Below are 15,848 nucleotides of genomic sequence, written 5' to 3'. Positions count from 1 at the left end.
ACGATGTCTGGAATCACTGGTCAAAGCTCTACAAAGACATAATAGACAAACATGCGCCTATTGTAAAAAAAAGGGTTCACGCAAACCAACTTCCGTGGATCAATGTCCAAATAAAAAGAGCAATTCAACTGAGAAACAAACTCTACCGCAAATACCGCCTTAGTCGGAATGACGAAACTTGGGAAAGTTATAGAGTACAAAGGAACTTAGTTACCAAACTTAAGCGAACATCTATTAAACGCGGGTTCTTCTTGGACTCTTCAGCTAACGCAACAACTCCTGGAGATTTTTGGAAGCGGGTAAAGCCTCTTCTACCGTCTTCTGGACAAGATAACAGCGATGGCACATGCATAATGGTTAGAGGTAGAGTTGTTAGTGATCCATCAAATATTTTCAATAAACACTTCTCCTCACCTGTTCTTGATCGAGCTGTTTTGACTAAGTCTGTTGAAGATTTCGAACATCATCCAAGTGTGACTTCAATCTCGTCGCGCAATTTCAATCTTGGGTTTTCATTTCAACCTGTCAGTACGGAATACATTGGTAAATTGCTTACTGGCCCGAAAACAAACAAGTCTTGTGAACCTGACAATATCACTCCCATGATTCTTAAGCTATCTGCGTCAACAATCAAAGGGCCTTTGACTAAGCTCCTTAATTACAGCCTTGCTAACTCAACGTGGCCACAGGAATGGAAGTTAAGTAATGTTACTCCAGCCGATAAAAAGGATGATAGCTCTCTTGTGGAAAACTACAGACCAATCAGTATCTTGTCGTCCATTCCCAAGATTCTTGAGAAAGTTATGTATGATCAGCTCTATGATGCTTTCAAGACCCACTTCTCTCTCAATATGTCTGGATTCTTAAGTGGGCACTCATGTTGCACTGCTCTTCTAAAAATGGTGGACGACTGGAGACTAGCCCTGGATTCTAAGATAGTCACTGGAACTATTGCCATTGACCTTTCCAAAGCTTTTGATTCTGTGTGTCACAGTTTACTCCTAGCCAAGTTGCGTGCTTATGGTCTGAATGATGACGCCCTCAGATTCGTCCAGTCATACTTAACCGAGCGACAGCAAAGAGTTAAATTTAATTGCAAATTCTCTGATTGGCTTCCCGTTCAATGTGGTGTGCCTCAAGGTAGTCTTCTCGGTCCCTTATTTTTTAATATATATATGAATGACTTAAACTTTGCTGGCCAGATCGCTTCCTTGCGTCTATATGCCGATGATACGACAACTTATCGATCTCATCACGATATCACTTTCTTGGAAATTTCCCTGAACCATGATATTGACATCCTCCTCTCTTGGCTTTCTCGTAATTATCTTATGGTCAACAACATAAAGTCCCAAGCTATGATGATCGGAGATATTGCTGACGACCCTCAATTTATCATTGGTGACTCTCGAGTCGAGTTATCAAACTCACTCAAAATCCTTGGGGTCACAATTGACAACAAGTTAACATTTGCTGATCACATTCAGAGTGTCATAAAAAAGGTCTATACCAAGATTAGTGCCCTTGGGAGACTCAAAAAACTTATACCTGTAGATGTCTCCCTATCACTCTATAAGGCGTACATACTTCCTCACCTGGAGTACTGTAGTCCGCTATTGCTTGGAATAAATAAAACACTGAGCTCTAAACTTGAGTCAGTCAATAAGTACGCACTCAAAACTTTGCTTAATCTCGGCAATAATGTTGATTACAATACAATCTTAGCTAAAAGCAACATTAAAACTCTAGAACATAGGCGATTTTATATTTCCTTGGTTTTACTTTTTAAATGTATGAAATGGAACGGTCCGGAATATATTAAAAACTCTTTTAAATTGCGAGAATCTAGATATAGTTTAAGGAATAAAGGTGTAAATCTAGTGCAACCAGGGTATAATAATAGATCGTATCATAATTCCTTTACATATAAAGCTAGTCACCTTTGGAACAGTTTACCAAGAGAAATTAAAACAGCATCTACGCTTAGCGATTTTTGTAGTAAACTTAAGAATCTCGATTTTAGCACTCTAGGACCAATCTGTAAATGATGTAATACATGTAGTTGACTTTTATTGTACGTACACATACATTGTCATTCTTATTCATATTCATCTACTGCAATATCTTTCACCGAACATAATGTTTATACTCTTTTAACTATCAATATTAATCACCTACAATTTTACAATTATCACTCGTACTCTAAACTTATATAATTTTACCTATAAAGTTTTAAGTACTTTTAATAATATACCTTTAATTATAGTTAATTTATAGTCTACCGTTTTATACATGAGCCTCTGGCTCGGGCAATTGGGCAACCATGCCTCACGTTAGACAATAAACTTTGATTGATTGATTGATTGATTGATTGATTGAGGTTCTTTTTGAAATCTACAAACTTGAAGTACTCAACTATGTCTCCAAAGAGCCACTCTACAGAGACTCTCACTGAGCTCATAGCCTTATTAAAATTTACCATCTGTGGGGTCAGTATCATGTTTCTAAAAGGGGTCTGGAGGTGCACCCTCAATGGGTAGGCGGGGTCTCCATAAACACAAAGTGGACGACCCGCTGGCCCAGGTGAAAAAGCATAGCGTTGCATATCTTGAAGAAGATTGGAGTCTGCTAATATGGCAGCGTCGTGTCGTCTCCCCTCTATGAAAAAAAGGAGACAAATTTAAAACATTTAGATTAAAAATTTTCGGGTCTTTTTCTGAAGAGTAATTTTATATTCCATTTCCCTTACCGATTGGTCCATACATATTTCCAATAATTCCATTTGGTAATGCCACGGATTGGAATTTTACGCCGTGAACTCTTTTGTGACCATTGTAGACAATGCGCTGATTTTGGCCAGGCTTGCTTTTTGGTCTAACTGTCCCATCAATAAGGCCAAAACAGTTATCCAAGGGGGATCCCTTAGCTGTTATGGCGTTACTGTATATTTTCAGTGAATGAGGGTTGAGGATGCTATCATTCCACTGCAAAATTCTGTGACTGTGTGCCTGGTAAATGTAGTCGATCATGTAGTTGTTTATCATGCACAACACTGGAACAGGCTTCCCAAAGCGAGCTATCATGTCTGAATATCGACAAGGATAGCTATGATTCTTTAGAAAAATGCAAAGAACCTCCAATCCACTAGAGATACTTCTTTGATAGCATTCCACTACCTCAGGAATCCCCAATACTTCAGCTAGAAATGGTAAGTCGTTCTTGTTGAAACGAAACTCTGAACGGCACTCGTCGTCTTCTAATCATCGAAGTCAAAACCAGGATAAGAATTATACGGAAGATCGACATTATCGGACCTGTTTAAATCGTACAGGAGTAGAAGTTCCTCATCGTTTATCAAACCATCACTGTGGCTAATCAAAAGTTGATTTCGAATTTCTTTCAAAGACACAAATGAGCGGCGTTTTGTAATGGCTTCTTAACTGTTTAGAGATTCCCGCCACGACGGCGTTCTCTCCCCAGTCTTATGCGGGTTTTGGAGTCCCCGTCGCCGTCCCCGCTCTCGTTGCTTAAAGTCCCTTATATTTCGTACATGACGTCCGCTGTAGCTTTGCTCTTGTATTTTGGAAAAACAAACCAAAAAAGAATACGAGAAAAAATCGCATGTGAATTAATATCCATGAAAATAAAAATAACCTAGTAAAAAACAAAAGAAATAAAGTAGTCTGGAAAAGACAATGTAAACCTCGATCGCACGTGATAAGGTTATAATAAAAACTGGAGCTCATCATTAATAGCGCGTTGTTTATGACTGCGGCGCGTATAAATCACAAATTTGTCACGCCGAGTGAACAAGAAATCGCAACGAGGAGTGCGTGCCTTCAAGAAGGAGTCTTGTGTTTAAACACAAAATGCTTGGTTATATACCAGGCCTTGAAATTGCGGTCACATGAGATGCAGACATCTTTTGACACAACAGCAATCCAATGTATACAAGGCTCGGCCGTTTTATTTTTGTCGTAGTATTGCCGCTGTTTGTCCTTATCGCAGGTGTTTTGCTTCAAGAATCTCAAGCACGTCCTGATAAGTCATCATGTCTTCGAAGATGCCATCGCTTAGCTGAAAGAACCGCCGGTTCAAAGGTTTGTTCTCCATTTGATTGTACTTACAATAGGTTTTGAAACTGACTGTACTGCAGATTATGCTCAAGTCTGTGAACATTCCTCTTGGGATTGTAGAAGCGGTCTTATAACGGAAACCAGGGAATTATAATGCATTTCTTCCCAACAAGCTGAAGCGGTTTCGTTCTAATTTCTTCTCTGGGATACCTGTTTTTGAGGGTGTACATAACAGGTGAACGTGATTTGATACCCAGGAATTTGACGTTGGGATCAGCATAGTGATAGCGCAAAGTGAATCTAATTGGCAATTATTATTCACTTTCGATCGCTCAGAATTGTGTGTCTCTGTCAGCGAGACATTGCATTTATATTTTTACTCAGCAAGAACTGTTAATTGATATTATCATCCTTTGAGTTACGAATTAGTAACGCAAACTAGAGTAAATCGCAAAATAATAAGCACCATTCATAAAGGTCTTGCAATGCTAAGCTGGTAAAAAACTTGAGCCCATTCAAAATATTCTCTAAATAGATATGTATAGACAGAGCGATCTAGACAAGCTGAATAATACCCCAGGGGTGGAAGTTTATTGCTATATGCGCACGTTTCTCCGGTGCGATCACAAAACTGAAAATCAAACGTGATCATTTTAAAAATTATAATTTTATCTGTGCGGAATAAAACCTGCATTTTAATGACGTCACGTCGGAAATCAGAAAATTTGGAGGTGTACGTATTTGATGTGTTCGATACTGAGAAATACTTTTGTCGCTTTTGGAATGACTTTTCTCGACCAAATTCCTAATGCACCCTATCATTTCAATGTCGTGATCATCATAGACATAAAATCAGTTCAATAACGATACAAAGTTCGTGTTTGTTCAAGTTTGAAATAAGGAATCTTTATTTACGCAAATACGTGTTTTTACTATGTTGAATAATTTTTTGGGTGTTCTTATGTCAAGGCGGACTAACCTTGATGTTCATTGATCGATTCTTAACTCAAGAAATTTCTTTCAAACTTCATCACGGCGAAGTAGATGCTTATTATTTGGAACAAAAAATGTATATAATAAAATGTTGCGTTTCTTCCACACTAAGTACAGATCTTGGCAGAGGTTTGCTGAAGGAAATGAATTAGAAAGGCTTGTCGTTCAAGAGGTTATTTTGTGAATTCAAGCCAAACCTTTCATGTTGGGTGAAAATACACTTTGCAAAGCTAAAAAGCCAATTAATTTCCTTCCACGAAAATGATAACAAAGCATATCAGTTAGCAGCTACTTAAATATATTATAGCAGTTATAATTAGGATTACGTTTCAACATTCCTTTGCCAAATGAGAATTCACTTCCTAGTTGCTTAGCTATTATATATAAGATGAAAGGTTACTTCATACAAATCATATTACAGCATTTGGTACCATCGATATCTCAGGAAAGTTAGCAGAACTAACCTTTGCTAAAAAAAAGAGAGAGAGAGAACGAAATGACTTACGAGATTTTCATCGCTGGAAATGCTAGTTACCAGTTAGTACCGGTAAAAGTTGACAGAGACATATAGCACTAGTTATGTTTCATTGAAACGGAAAAAAAGAATCTTCACCGGTTTTGATATCGAAGAAGATTGCTTCATGTTTTCAAAACGACATCCTCTTGATATTGTGTCAAAAATACGAATCCTCCCGGGCATATTTTACCACTCTAAATATTTAAGAATAGACAAATACATTTCGAAACAGCCATAGACAATACTTAGCAAACAACGTTTGAATAAGTAGTATTGGTTGAAGCTTGTGGATGACAATAGTTTTTAGATACGTGAGAGCGTTCACAGTCAGTTCTAGAACTAGGTACACGAGGCCTTGTAAACAAACTTCATGAGATTCTGTCACCTTATGCGTATGATAATTTTTTCTTTTTTTAATGAATGCCTAATATTCAGTTTTCCGGGAAAAGGGGTCAATAAAAAAGTTCCAGTCCGAAGATTTCGCAGAAATTCTGTGGCAATAACTCCTTGTTCTTGGTATCTCAAACAAATGAGAACAATAATGGTCACCAATGAGGCTTTCGAAACGTGGCTTTTTAAGTCCGAACGCTGTTTAAGTATTTGAAATTCCCTGATGATGATACTTTGTGGAAATGCAAATAACATTGATTTCCTGTTTGTCGGAGGAAGGAAGCAGTTAAGAGTTTGCATCAGGCCCCCTCTCGGACTTTTCCTTATTCAACTGGAAAATATAGCCAAGCAATGATATAATCTTAACTCTTTGTGACATGATGGCATCCGATGTTCCTCGCATGAATTGTTTCATCGGAGCAAACTGTCTAATTAATCCTATATTTGCTCCTAACTCATCTCAATTATTTAAACATAAATTTCCTAGAAAATAGTTCTCCGTCGGACTTTTAGATCAAACTTTGATTTTGAATGCAACTGCTCTCTACTCACTTAGCTGAAATACGTTGTTTTCATTCATTTTTGAACCTTTACAGCCTAACTTCAATATGCATATTCTCTATACTCCACTCTGCACTCTTTACAGCCTAACTTCAGTATGCATATTCTCTATACTGCACTCTGCACTCTTTACAGCCTAACTTCAGTATGCAGATTCTCTATACTGCGTTCTGCACTTTTTGCACTTCCCAAGGTGTTGACAAGAAGAACTTGTTCCTTTAGTTAGTGATCATTTCCTTTATTCTCCTGACCTTAATGTTTAATTCAGGGGTGATATTGTAAGGAGAAATTAGATGCTGATCACTCTGAAGTGTTAAGTTCACTCTATTAGGTTAAGTCAGTGATGTTCCATGCGTTAATTGTTTTATCGAAGCAAACGGGGAAGTTTGAACTGTCTGTTCAATTGTAAATTTGCTTGCAATTCATACCACGTTGTTAAATGATTAATTTCCTAGAAAAGAATTCTAGACGTCACATTAAACTCTGAGTCTGAAGACAATTACGCACCTTCTTGACACTTTGCGGAAATATGAAGTTTTTTTTCCTCTTAGCATTCCTTCCTTTGGCAAAATTTAGAAAATGGAGTGTATTTTATACTTGAGAAGTTTTTCTAGGCATACCGCGAATCTGTAACATTAAAATAAAACTACACATTTGGGGCCTAGTTACATTTATTGTGAACGAAGTTCGATTTCAGTCTCTGTCTCGTTAACTGGAAATTTACCAATCAATTTGAGCTCATGACCAACTGGCCCTTTACTTTTCTGACCTGCAGGTACTCCTTTTGTGTCATGAACTTTGCAAGGCAACGCAAGGTAATACTGCTATTGAAATATGATCATCATTGTGCTCTTGATTACTTCTTGTGTTTTATCGGTTTAAATGTGATATACAAGAGCCTCTCTTGAACACACCAAAGCGAGTGGGCTTTCTCTTACTAATGCCATTATCATTGTTTTTAATATTAACATGATAATTATTTATGCAGAAGATTATCTCTTCCCTCTGAATTTTTTGCTGTTTATACTCTGCTTTCATCAAATTTCATACCTGCCTCCTGTCTTGTTAACGCTGAATAAACTTCATAACGTGAATCGTAATTTGGAAAGTGTTCACTGATTTAGTTCATGCATGTACCTCGTAATGATTTCAGCGGCAGACCAACGAGGCCTACTTGCGCACGACATCATCAAACACCGCATTCGAAAGGCATTGAAAGCCATTCCTGGTAAGTTAAAAAGGATAACAGGGGTGTGAGGAAAGAGCTCAAGATCTCATGTTTCAGTTTGTATCATGAATTGAAGGCTAAAATTGTAAATAAAATAAACATCTGGCCTTTAAATCCTTGCAGCTGCAGCAATGCAGATAAATTGTTTGCCAACTTTGTAAAGATATTTTTGGGCGACTGGAGGTGGTCGAAAATCGAGAAGAGTGAACTGCCTGGTAGAGAGAATAATCAAAATAAGCACCTATTATTAGTGTCGGCTCGCAAACTTTCATTCAAACAGGTCGAGTATCAACAGATCTGTGAGTGAATGAACTTCGAACATTGAAAGAACTTCGTTCGGCTTGAAATGTCCGTTGTATCATCGTTCATATGAAGGTCTATGAGTTTGAAGAGTTCTCCGGTGGTTAGCTGCTACTCGAACCACGATCTCTCTTGATAAAAGGAGATATTATATTTCCCAATGTCAAATTTTTAACATTGGAAGAGGGAGGGCCAATAGTTTGGAAGTTACTGCCAGTTGCTGTTGCGGTAGTTCCTTGGCTCTATAATATATTGCTAACTAGAGACCATGCTTTTTAGAATGCTTAGTCTCGTCACCAAATCAGACTGTGGACTGGACTCCAAGCAAGAACGAGGTGAACGTTACTTTTGGAATGTACAAAAACTCCAGCCATTGGTACGCGAACATATCATGGACGCCTCTGAATGGTGAGTGCAGCAATCAAACTTCATGGTATACAGTTTTGAGAAAAAGTTTCCTTTGAGAAATTTTCTGTACCGAAAAGATTTACTCAGTTTTTATCCCTTTACAGCTTATCCGCATGCTCAGTTTGCATATGCTCCATATTGTTCTCCAGACATTTCTCTGGGATAACCATCTTTTCGCTTTGCGATTATTTTTGTAGAAACTTACGGAAACTGGACTGGGATTGTGGTTAAATTTGCGGTAGAAAATGTCCGCCCTCTCGGGAAGCGCTTATATCCATCAATTTGTACTCAACATCCGAAGGTAAGTTGCAGGATGACAAGGAAAAAAATGCTTCCAACCTTTCTTAAAGCTTGTGCGGGAGTTGAACCCATGACCTCTGCGATACCGGTGCTGTGCTCTACCAGCTAGGCTAACAAGTCGTAGTGCACATATATGACTTTCACATATTCAAATTCATTGATTCATCACTTCACGGGTTTGATATGAACCAACTTAATGACCAGTTCCCAGTTGGCTTGTTAGCTGATCATTTGGTGGAGCAATGCACCGGTAACTGGTATACCATAGGTCATGGGTTTAAATCCCGTACAGGCCTGAATTTTTTTTCAGGCCTTATTTTCACTTCTACATAAGTAGGGTTCATGACTTCGAGGGTCACATTCATACATTTCTTTAAACCGCAGTACACATATATGATTTCCATGTATTAAAATTCAAAATTCAAGTGAGTTGATACTTGTGTTTTTAGTACACCCATTATATAATCCAGTACTGATTAAAATTATAATCTGCATGAATTTTCTTTTGGCTGGTTATATTTATGTTAACATACTTGTGTAGTACGTAAATAAGCTGATGACCTAGCGTCACATGTGGGTTGAGTTTGTTGTTGGTTCTCGTCCTTGCTCCGAGGGATTTTCTCTGGGTGCTCCGGTTTTCCTCCCTCCGCAAAAACCAACATTCCATATTCCAACTCGATATGGCGACGGTGGAAAAGTAGAGCCACCCAGTGGAATTTCCACTGCTACATTATTTATTATTTATTTATTTCTTGTGGTCAATAGCTATCCAGTTGCACCCTTTTTGTTATTGTCATCATAATTTCTCTCTCTTTTTCTTTCTCACTTTCAGAATCAAACCTTTCTACAAGTTAATCTCTCTTCCTATGAATATCATTTTCCCGATGCTATTTTACTGAAGGTGAGTGAGATCTCATACGATTCATACTGTAATTGCTGCCGATCTGTTTGTTTTAAAAATAGTTTTGAACCAAAAACTTTAGTGAGAGACACTTTTCACCACATTGTGATTTTATATTTCATTTTAAGATTCTTGCTTTTCCTTATTCTCCAAAAGAAGAACTCACAGACGCACTGCAATTTAAACCACGTAAGTTGTACTGATAACGATATTATATAATTAATTTTATGATGGCAAAGAAAGTTGACACAGACACTCCTGTGTAATAGCTCTTCCCCTTCTTAACTCCCATTGACCAATAACAAACTCATCACCCTGCATTGCACTGTACAGTTAAAATTTTATGACGCCGATTGGCTCAGGCGATTTGATCAGTATTCCACACATCTATAGACATATCTATTCACGGTTTTCTAAGTTTCAAAGAAGCTCGGTCGACTCATATACGTGTTCTTCCAGTTAACCTTTTGAATCTTGCCTTAGAATAACTAGCGACTTATTTCTCCTTACAATATCACCCCTGAATCAAACATTAAGGTCAGGAGAATATAGGAAATGATTACCAACTAAAGAAGCTTTTGTTAAAGAAATTCTCCTTGTCAGCTCCTCGGGAAATCTATATGCATAGTGATGTTAAATTTAAAAGTGTAATAGGAACCTTTTTCCTTCCATTTTAACTGCTGAGTTTCAGAGGAAGGGTTTGACTACTTGCATATTTTTTTTCGTTGTTTTTTTCTGTTCTATTTCAAGTAATTGAGATAGAAAAGAACGCTTCCTGTGTTCCGGCCATTTCAACATATCAATATGAAACTTTCTACTTTCGATGAAAACATTATAGTAAAAACACGTGGATGGGAAGCGGATAACACGGATACAGGATGTCTCCACAGAGGCACTGATTATGAAAGAGATCGCTGCCAAACATTTTTGATAACCACTGTTTCAACTGCATTTCTTTAAATGCAAGGATAAAGAGAAAATGTCCTTTGTTACATAGATAGGGATTCATTTGTTAAATTCTGTCATTCTGGTAATATAAACAAAGAAAAGCCTGTCAAATGAGTTCTTTAACAACTTTCTTTTCATCATTTCCGCTATCAGTTTAAAGATCAATAACGACTCCAGACATTTTCATTTACTCCTAAAACAAAAAAGCTTCATATATATTATTTTCGTGATTCGGTCGAAGCTAGGGTTTATGGTGTACGAGATGTATTTGTGATCATATATATCGTCTGATGCACCAACATTACGACTTACTTAAACACGACGACTGTCCATTGCCAGAAATTTGGGACAATATGGCGGAGGCGATTCTCGTGTTACGAACAAGATGACGCCGAAACAGTTTGAGAAAATGTATGGGAAAAGGTCATTTTTCAAAATAGCTGTCTAAGAATGGGATGTTCTTTCGCTGCGTAGTTGGAAATGCAGCCTGCGTTGGTTAAAGCGTCCATCGCTACGTAAAAGAAATACTCAAATGCAAGCCTACCCCTTCCCAAGGTTTACGAGTAGACTCATAATTCTGACTCCATTTTCCCATACAAACTCTTAAAATCTGCTACGACTAGGATCTTTTGTCGCGGGAATAGCCTTGTGAAGATTCGCAATTGCCTAGTTCGATATGCATCCTGCAGAAGTTTGCTTAACTAAATCGCTCGTAAACGGTCGAATAGCCCACAAATTTTCCTTGAGCCGGGAGACTCTTCGTACTTTCACAGAGGTCAAAAGCCCAATACGCCATTTTAAAATACCCCAATTTTAGGAAGGAAGAACACGAAAGATACAAGTCCCTGTAACTGCACAATTTCACCGCCATTTTCCTTGCTTTGACGTCTCCTTTGGCTTTGTGGGATAGTAAAGTACCAGGCTTTTCTCTGGCGGGGTTTTACGAAAATAAAAAGTTACGTGTTCACTTGACTTCAACTGCCGCCATACTGAATTGTCTGTAATACGATATACCGCTGACATTTCATAACGGGCTCGAAATGTCCCAGATTTCTGGTGGTGCAAAAAACTCTTATCTATGTCACTTCTTCAACGATTGGAGTGAAAACCACAGGGTAATTTTGCTTTTTGTCTAAACAGCCGTTCCAACGTCGCCCACACTTGCAGAAGGTACGAAAGCGGGTAAGATGAAAAAGGCTTTCATTTTAGAGTTTATTAAAATCCAAATGACTCAACGAGATTGTTATAAAAATTTTTCATCATGCGACCATCAAAAGTATCGAAAGGAATAAAGGTAATTGTTGAGTTCGTATACAATGCAGTTCTTGATGATTGACCAGACAACTGCTGTTACTAACTGCTGGGGACTGAACGAGAAATTCAAATGAAGATTTTGTGGTCATCGTGCAACCATTGCAAGTGTTTGTTTCGTGACAGAAGATCGCAGTGGTTTTACTTCTAAGAGTGACAAACGAGACTGTAACCTAAGTTTATTTCTTATCATGTTTGCATAATCCCTTGTCTTATGTCCATTTCTAGGTAGTCTACCCACAGCGTCTACAAAGCCTCCGAAATTCAGTGAGTCACAGTTCCTTTCTTTAATAAAAAATTGCCCTAAAAATGCAAGTTAAGAGACTTGGTCAAGCGTTTAAAGTAGAGCATTGATACGAACTTGTCAAAGTTTTCATTTAACAGTTATTTGCCGAAGGCGAGGTGAATATCGTCGAATAATCCCCGAGACGAGGTCGAGGGGATTATTCGACAATATTCACCGAACCGGAGGCGAATAATTGTTTTAATATAATTTCAGAGCTGAATAACAGAGAAATTTCTAAAATCATAACATTTTAGTAACATTTATTAACATTTTATTTTAACATTTTATATAAACCGCGTGGAACGGTTTATATAGCGTCATATAAGGAACCCCTCGACCAATCAGATTGCTGGAAACTCTTTCCTCAGCTCTGAAATTATACTAAAAGTGAATAGTGAGAGCGGGAAACAGGAATCGCGTTTGTATGGGAACCAGTGCTAATTACAAAAGAGTTGCAAACAAAAGGAAATCAATCTCAGAAATCGTAAAGTAATGCAATTCGTGAAGATTGTCCAGGCAACTGCGATTAGTACTAACTGCTGAGAACTGAACGAGAAATTCAAACGAAGAATTTCGTGGACATCGGACAGCCATTGCAACGCAGGTGTTTATATCGTCAAATAAGAGGGCAGTGATGTTACTTCTAATATTAATCATACACAGCCTGATCGCGTCTGTCTTTTGATAGGTATGGCGGCCTGGCTTTAATCAAAGATTCTTAAGCAATTACCCAATTATTCTCCTTTCGACAGAATGTGCAAGGAGAAATTCTCAGGACCGAATGTTTTATAGACTCTCAGGAACGATCTTTCACTTGAAACATGCCTCCTTGGAAATTGGACATAATTGATAACATCAAATCAAGAGTCACAAAAGAAAGACATATAAGACGCTTTTATTGATTTGATGATTACTAAAAATAATTTATTTTCACCCAGGCCCTAAGAAAGCCATGCAGTACGTGTCCAGTTCCGTTGGTGTTGTTGCTGGTGTCTTCGCAGTAATATTGGCTGGTTTTTTTTATAAAAGATTCACCAGAAACTGTTTACAACACAGACGATCCAGATATGACCATTCATCTGACGGTTTGTATTTGTTTTTCAATAAAGAAATACCAATAATATCTCCTGGAGGGGCAACTAGCTTAGTGGATCCTCTTTATCTACGTAGCTTATTTTGAAATCACGTTTGGATAAGATCTATCCATAACCATTTACTTCGCTAATTCAGTCGAATTTGTTCTTCATAGGACACTGTAGGTTTTAGATTTTCTTGAACTTTGAGACAATTTCTTTTTTTTTTACCAAAACAGCACACTTGGTCAATTCATTTTGTGAATTTGCTCAGTGTCTATTCAAGCTAAGGCATGATCACATCTATTGCAAAAGCGAAAAACTGAACAACCATGGACTATCGACACCAAATTAAAATCCTGACTCTTCATGTGGAACAAATTAAAGCTCCCTTTTTCAATAGCGGGTGACACTTTTTTCACAATTTCCCTCCTCGGTAAGATGCGAGCCAAAATAGGATACTACTCTCGCTTTCGAAATAAAAATATGGTTAGCCTTCATAATCCGCCGTGTTTGGTAAGTTGCGAATCTTAAAAAACACCTACAATTCACTGATATTCTTGTGAAGCCTGCCCAAGTTTTTAATAGCATTGACTTTTCACATTTCTACCCTTGTCAGTAACACTTACATTTCTGGGATTCTACAGTTCTTTTGCATGAAAACTCCTTCACGAGTTAACAATTTTGTCGTTCATCATTTTTTCAGATCCTGGGCCTGAAAATTATGATTACGATGTATTCATAATGTTTAATGGTTGTGACTCTAAGTGGGTGGAAGAAAAGCTTCTACCTCTCCTTGAAGGAGAGTACAGGTTAAGATGCCGAGTCCACTACAGAGACTTCCGAGCTGGTGGTAGTTTCTATGATCAGATGTCAGATAGCATTCACAAAAGTTATAAAAATGTAGTTGTTTACTCGATGAAATTTTTAAACAGTTGTTTTTGCGCGTATGAATTAAATCAAGCGAAGCAAAGACTTCTCAGCAGGAATGACGACAGTTTGGTTATCATAAGAATTGATGGCGCAGATTTAGGACTGCTACCCGAAGGTTTGCGAGGAAGAAGTGTGATCGACTATGGCAGTAATCGTGAAAGACCCCATTGGAAAAGAAAGCTCCTTGTATTCCTCGGGGTTCCTCACAAATACTGCCATCTGACAAGCACAAAAAACAATAATACCCAAGTATCCCTTTTAGAACCAGTCAACGGAGATGTTATGGAGAATTGACGCGCAACCTGTTCAAGGACCAAAACCTTAATTTTTATAGTGGTGAGTCATAGCCTGGCTTTTATTGAAAAGTGATGATATTGAAAATGATGATAATCATAATTAAAACCAAGTGAGAATATTCGACGGTACTGCAATTTTTATCTATAGTCAATTGATTCAAATCGCATCGATGACGTTCTTTTCACGTAACGTGTAAAAACAAAGTAAATGGATACAACAAAAAAAAACGGATAAGGGCACGAGTCATGCCGATACATGTCTTTAAAAATTATTACTGTGAGTTTCAGATTGAAATCGATTCCATTATTGACGCGAAGTTACGGAATTATCATTAAAATAATTTATAATTATCATCATGACACTATTCTAAAATTTATTAGTATCATTGTCATTACCATCATCTTTAACATTATCACATGTTGTTTTTACCTTTTCTTTGAACATTTACAAAAAAGGGGAATTTCTTGTTTTCAGTGTTGGGAAGCCTGTGCCTCCCATAAGGCATAGCCAGCGAGGAGAAAACACGTGGAGGTTTTTGTTTTTTTTGGAGTGGGACATGTTGGTTGTTGAAGTTTTCAGTTTGCGTTGTTGCGGATTCCAAAGGCTCATACATTCGAATTATAAAATTGATCTCGATTGTGAGCTAAGAAATAAAGCGTGAAACTAGGGACTAGACAAAATTTCATATTTGCCCTCGAAGCTTAGCTTCACGGCCAAATATTTATTTTTCGGACAATCTCTCAGCCGTGGACATTATCAGCCGACATACCAGCCGCCCGAAGGGGTTTATTTACTAAATATTCGTCCAAGCATACCGAAGTCCTCTTGGCTACGTTGTTATGTGAAGGTTAGAAGAGTTACAAAGAATATTTGTAAGCTTAATACGAAGAGGGTGAGATTAAATAAAGTTACAAAACATGATAAGAGGTATTTGTTGAATTTTTCAGTGAGGGTATATCAGAGGATAATGAAATTGAAGTATAGAGCAAGGTGGTATTTATCAATGTTTTCTTGTAATAGATAGACACTTTTGTCTTTATAAGAGTCAGACACACGCATCAAACTATTGAAAATTTCAACTGAGTTCAGATGGTGAGAAAAATCCTGGTCCTACTGCATTGTACATTGACCCTAGCAAAACAATAATGGCACCATATAGTCAAGCTAATGAGTTGGTATTTGGACAAAATTGAGGACAACAGTGTGTCGCAATGAGTTTATGCTCTTTGATTTACCATAACAAACAAGGAATCAATTGTGCTAATGATCTCTTGTCAATAATGAGTACTGGAAATCAGTTGTATTCTAGTCAGTGTCTCGGTTAAC

The 15,848-nt window shown here is 37.7% G+C and overlaps 1 protein-coding gene and 1 pseudogene across 3 annotated transcripts; one reads left to right on the top strand and one right to left on the bottom strand.

Moving 5' to 3' along the window:
* Nucleotides 1-2,053: 2,053 nt before the first annotated feature.
* On the bottom strand, nt 2,054-3,922 carry LOC148721841 (uncharacterized; annotated as a pseudogene). Its single transcript, XR_015992797.1, has 3 exons — nt 3,886-3,922; nt 2,750-3,435; nt 2,054-2,658 (listed from the first exon to the last, which is right to left on the bottom strand). The product of XR_015992797.1 is annotated as an uncharacterized LOC148721841 (transcript).
* LOC148721840 (uncharacterized) lies at nt 3,754-15,446 on the top strand. Of its 2 annotated transcripts, none has more exons than XM_088735938.1 (12): nt 3,754-4,100; nt 7,313-7,352; nt 7,691-7,765; nt 8,345-8,473; nt 8,671-8,774; nt 9,606-9,674; nt 9,803-9,863; nt 11,763-11,792; nt 12,162-12,200; nt 13,158-13,304; nt 13,999-14,561; nt 14,997-15,446. In XM_088735938.1, exons 1-11 carry the CDS (start codon nt 3,945-3,947, stop codon nt 14,517-14,519), a joined length of 1,371 nt encoding a protein of 456 aa, XP_088592064.1. In that variant the 5' UTR covers nt 3,754-3,944; the 3' UTR covers nt 14,520-14,561; nt 14,997-15,446. The 2 variants fall into 2 exon arrangements, with proteins under 2 accessions (XP_088592064.1, XP_088592063.1); XM_088735937.1 differs by having other exon boundaries at nt 3,755-4,100; nt 11,763-11,804.
* Nucleotides 15,447-15,848: the final 402 nt, after the last annotated feature.

This window comes from Stylophora pistillata, chromosome 10 (genome assembly GCF_964205215.1).
Source record: "Stylophora pistillata chromosome 10, jaStyPist1.2, whole genome shotgun sequence".
Classification (NCBI taxonomy): domain Eukaryota; kingdom Metazoa; phylum Cnidaria; class Anthozoa; order Scleractinia; family Pocilloporidae; genus Stylophora; species Stylophora pistillata.
The sequence above is the reverse complement of the archived record's forward strand: the minus strand, read 5'-3'. Positions and strand labels throughout refer to the sequence as shown.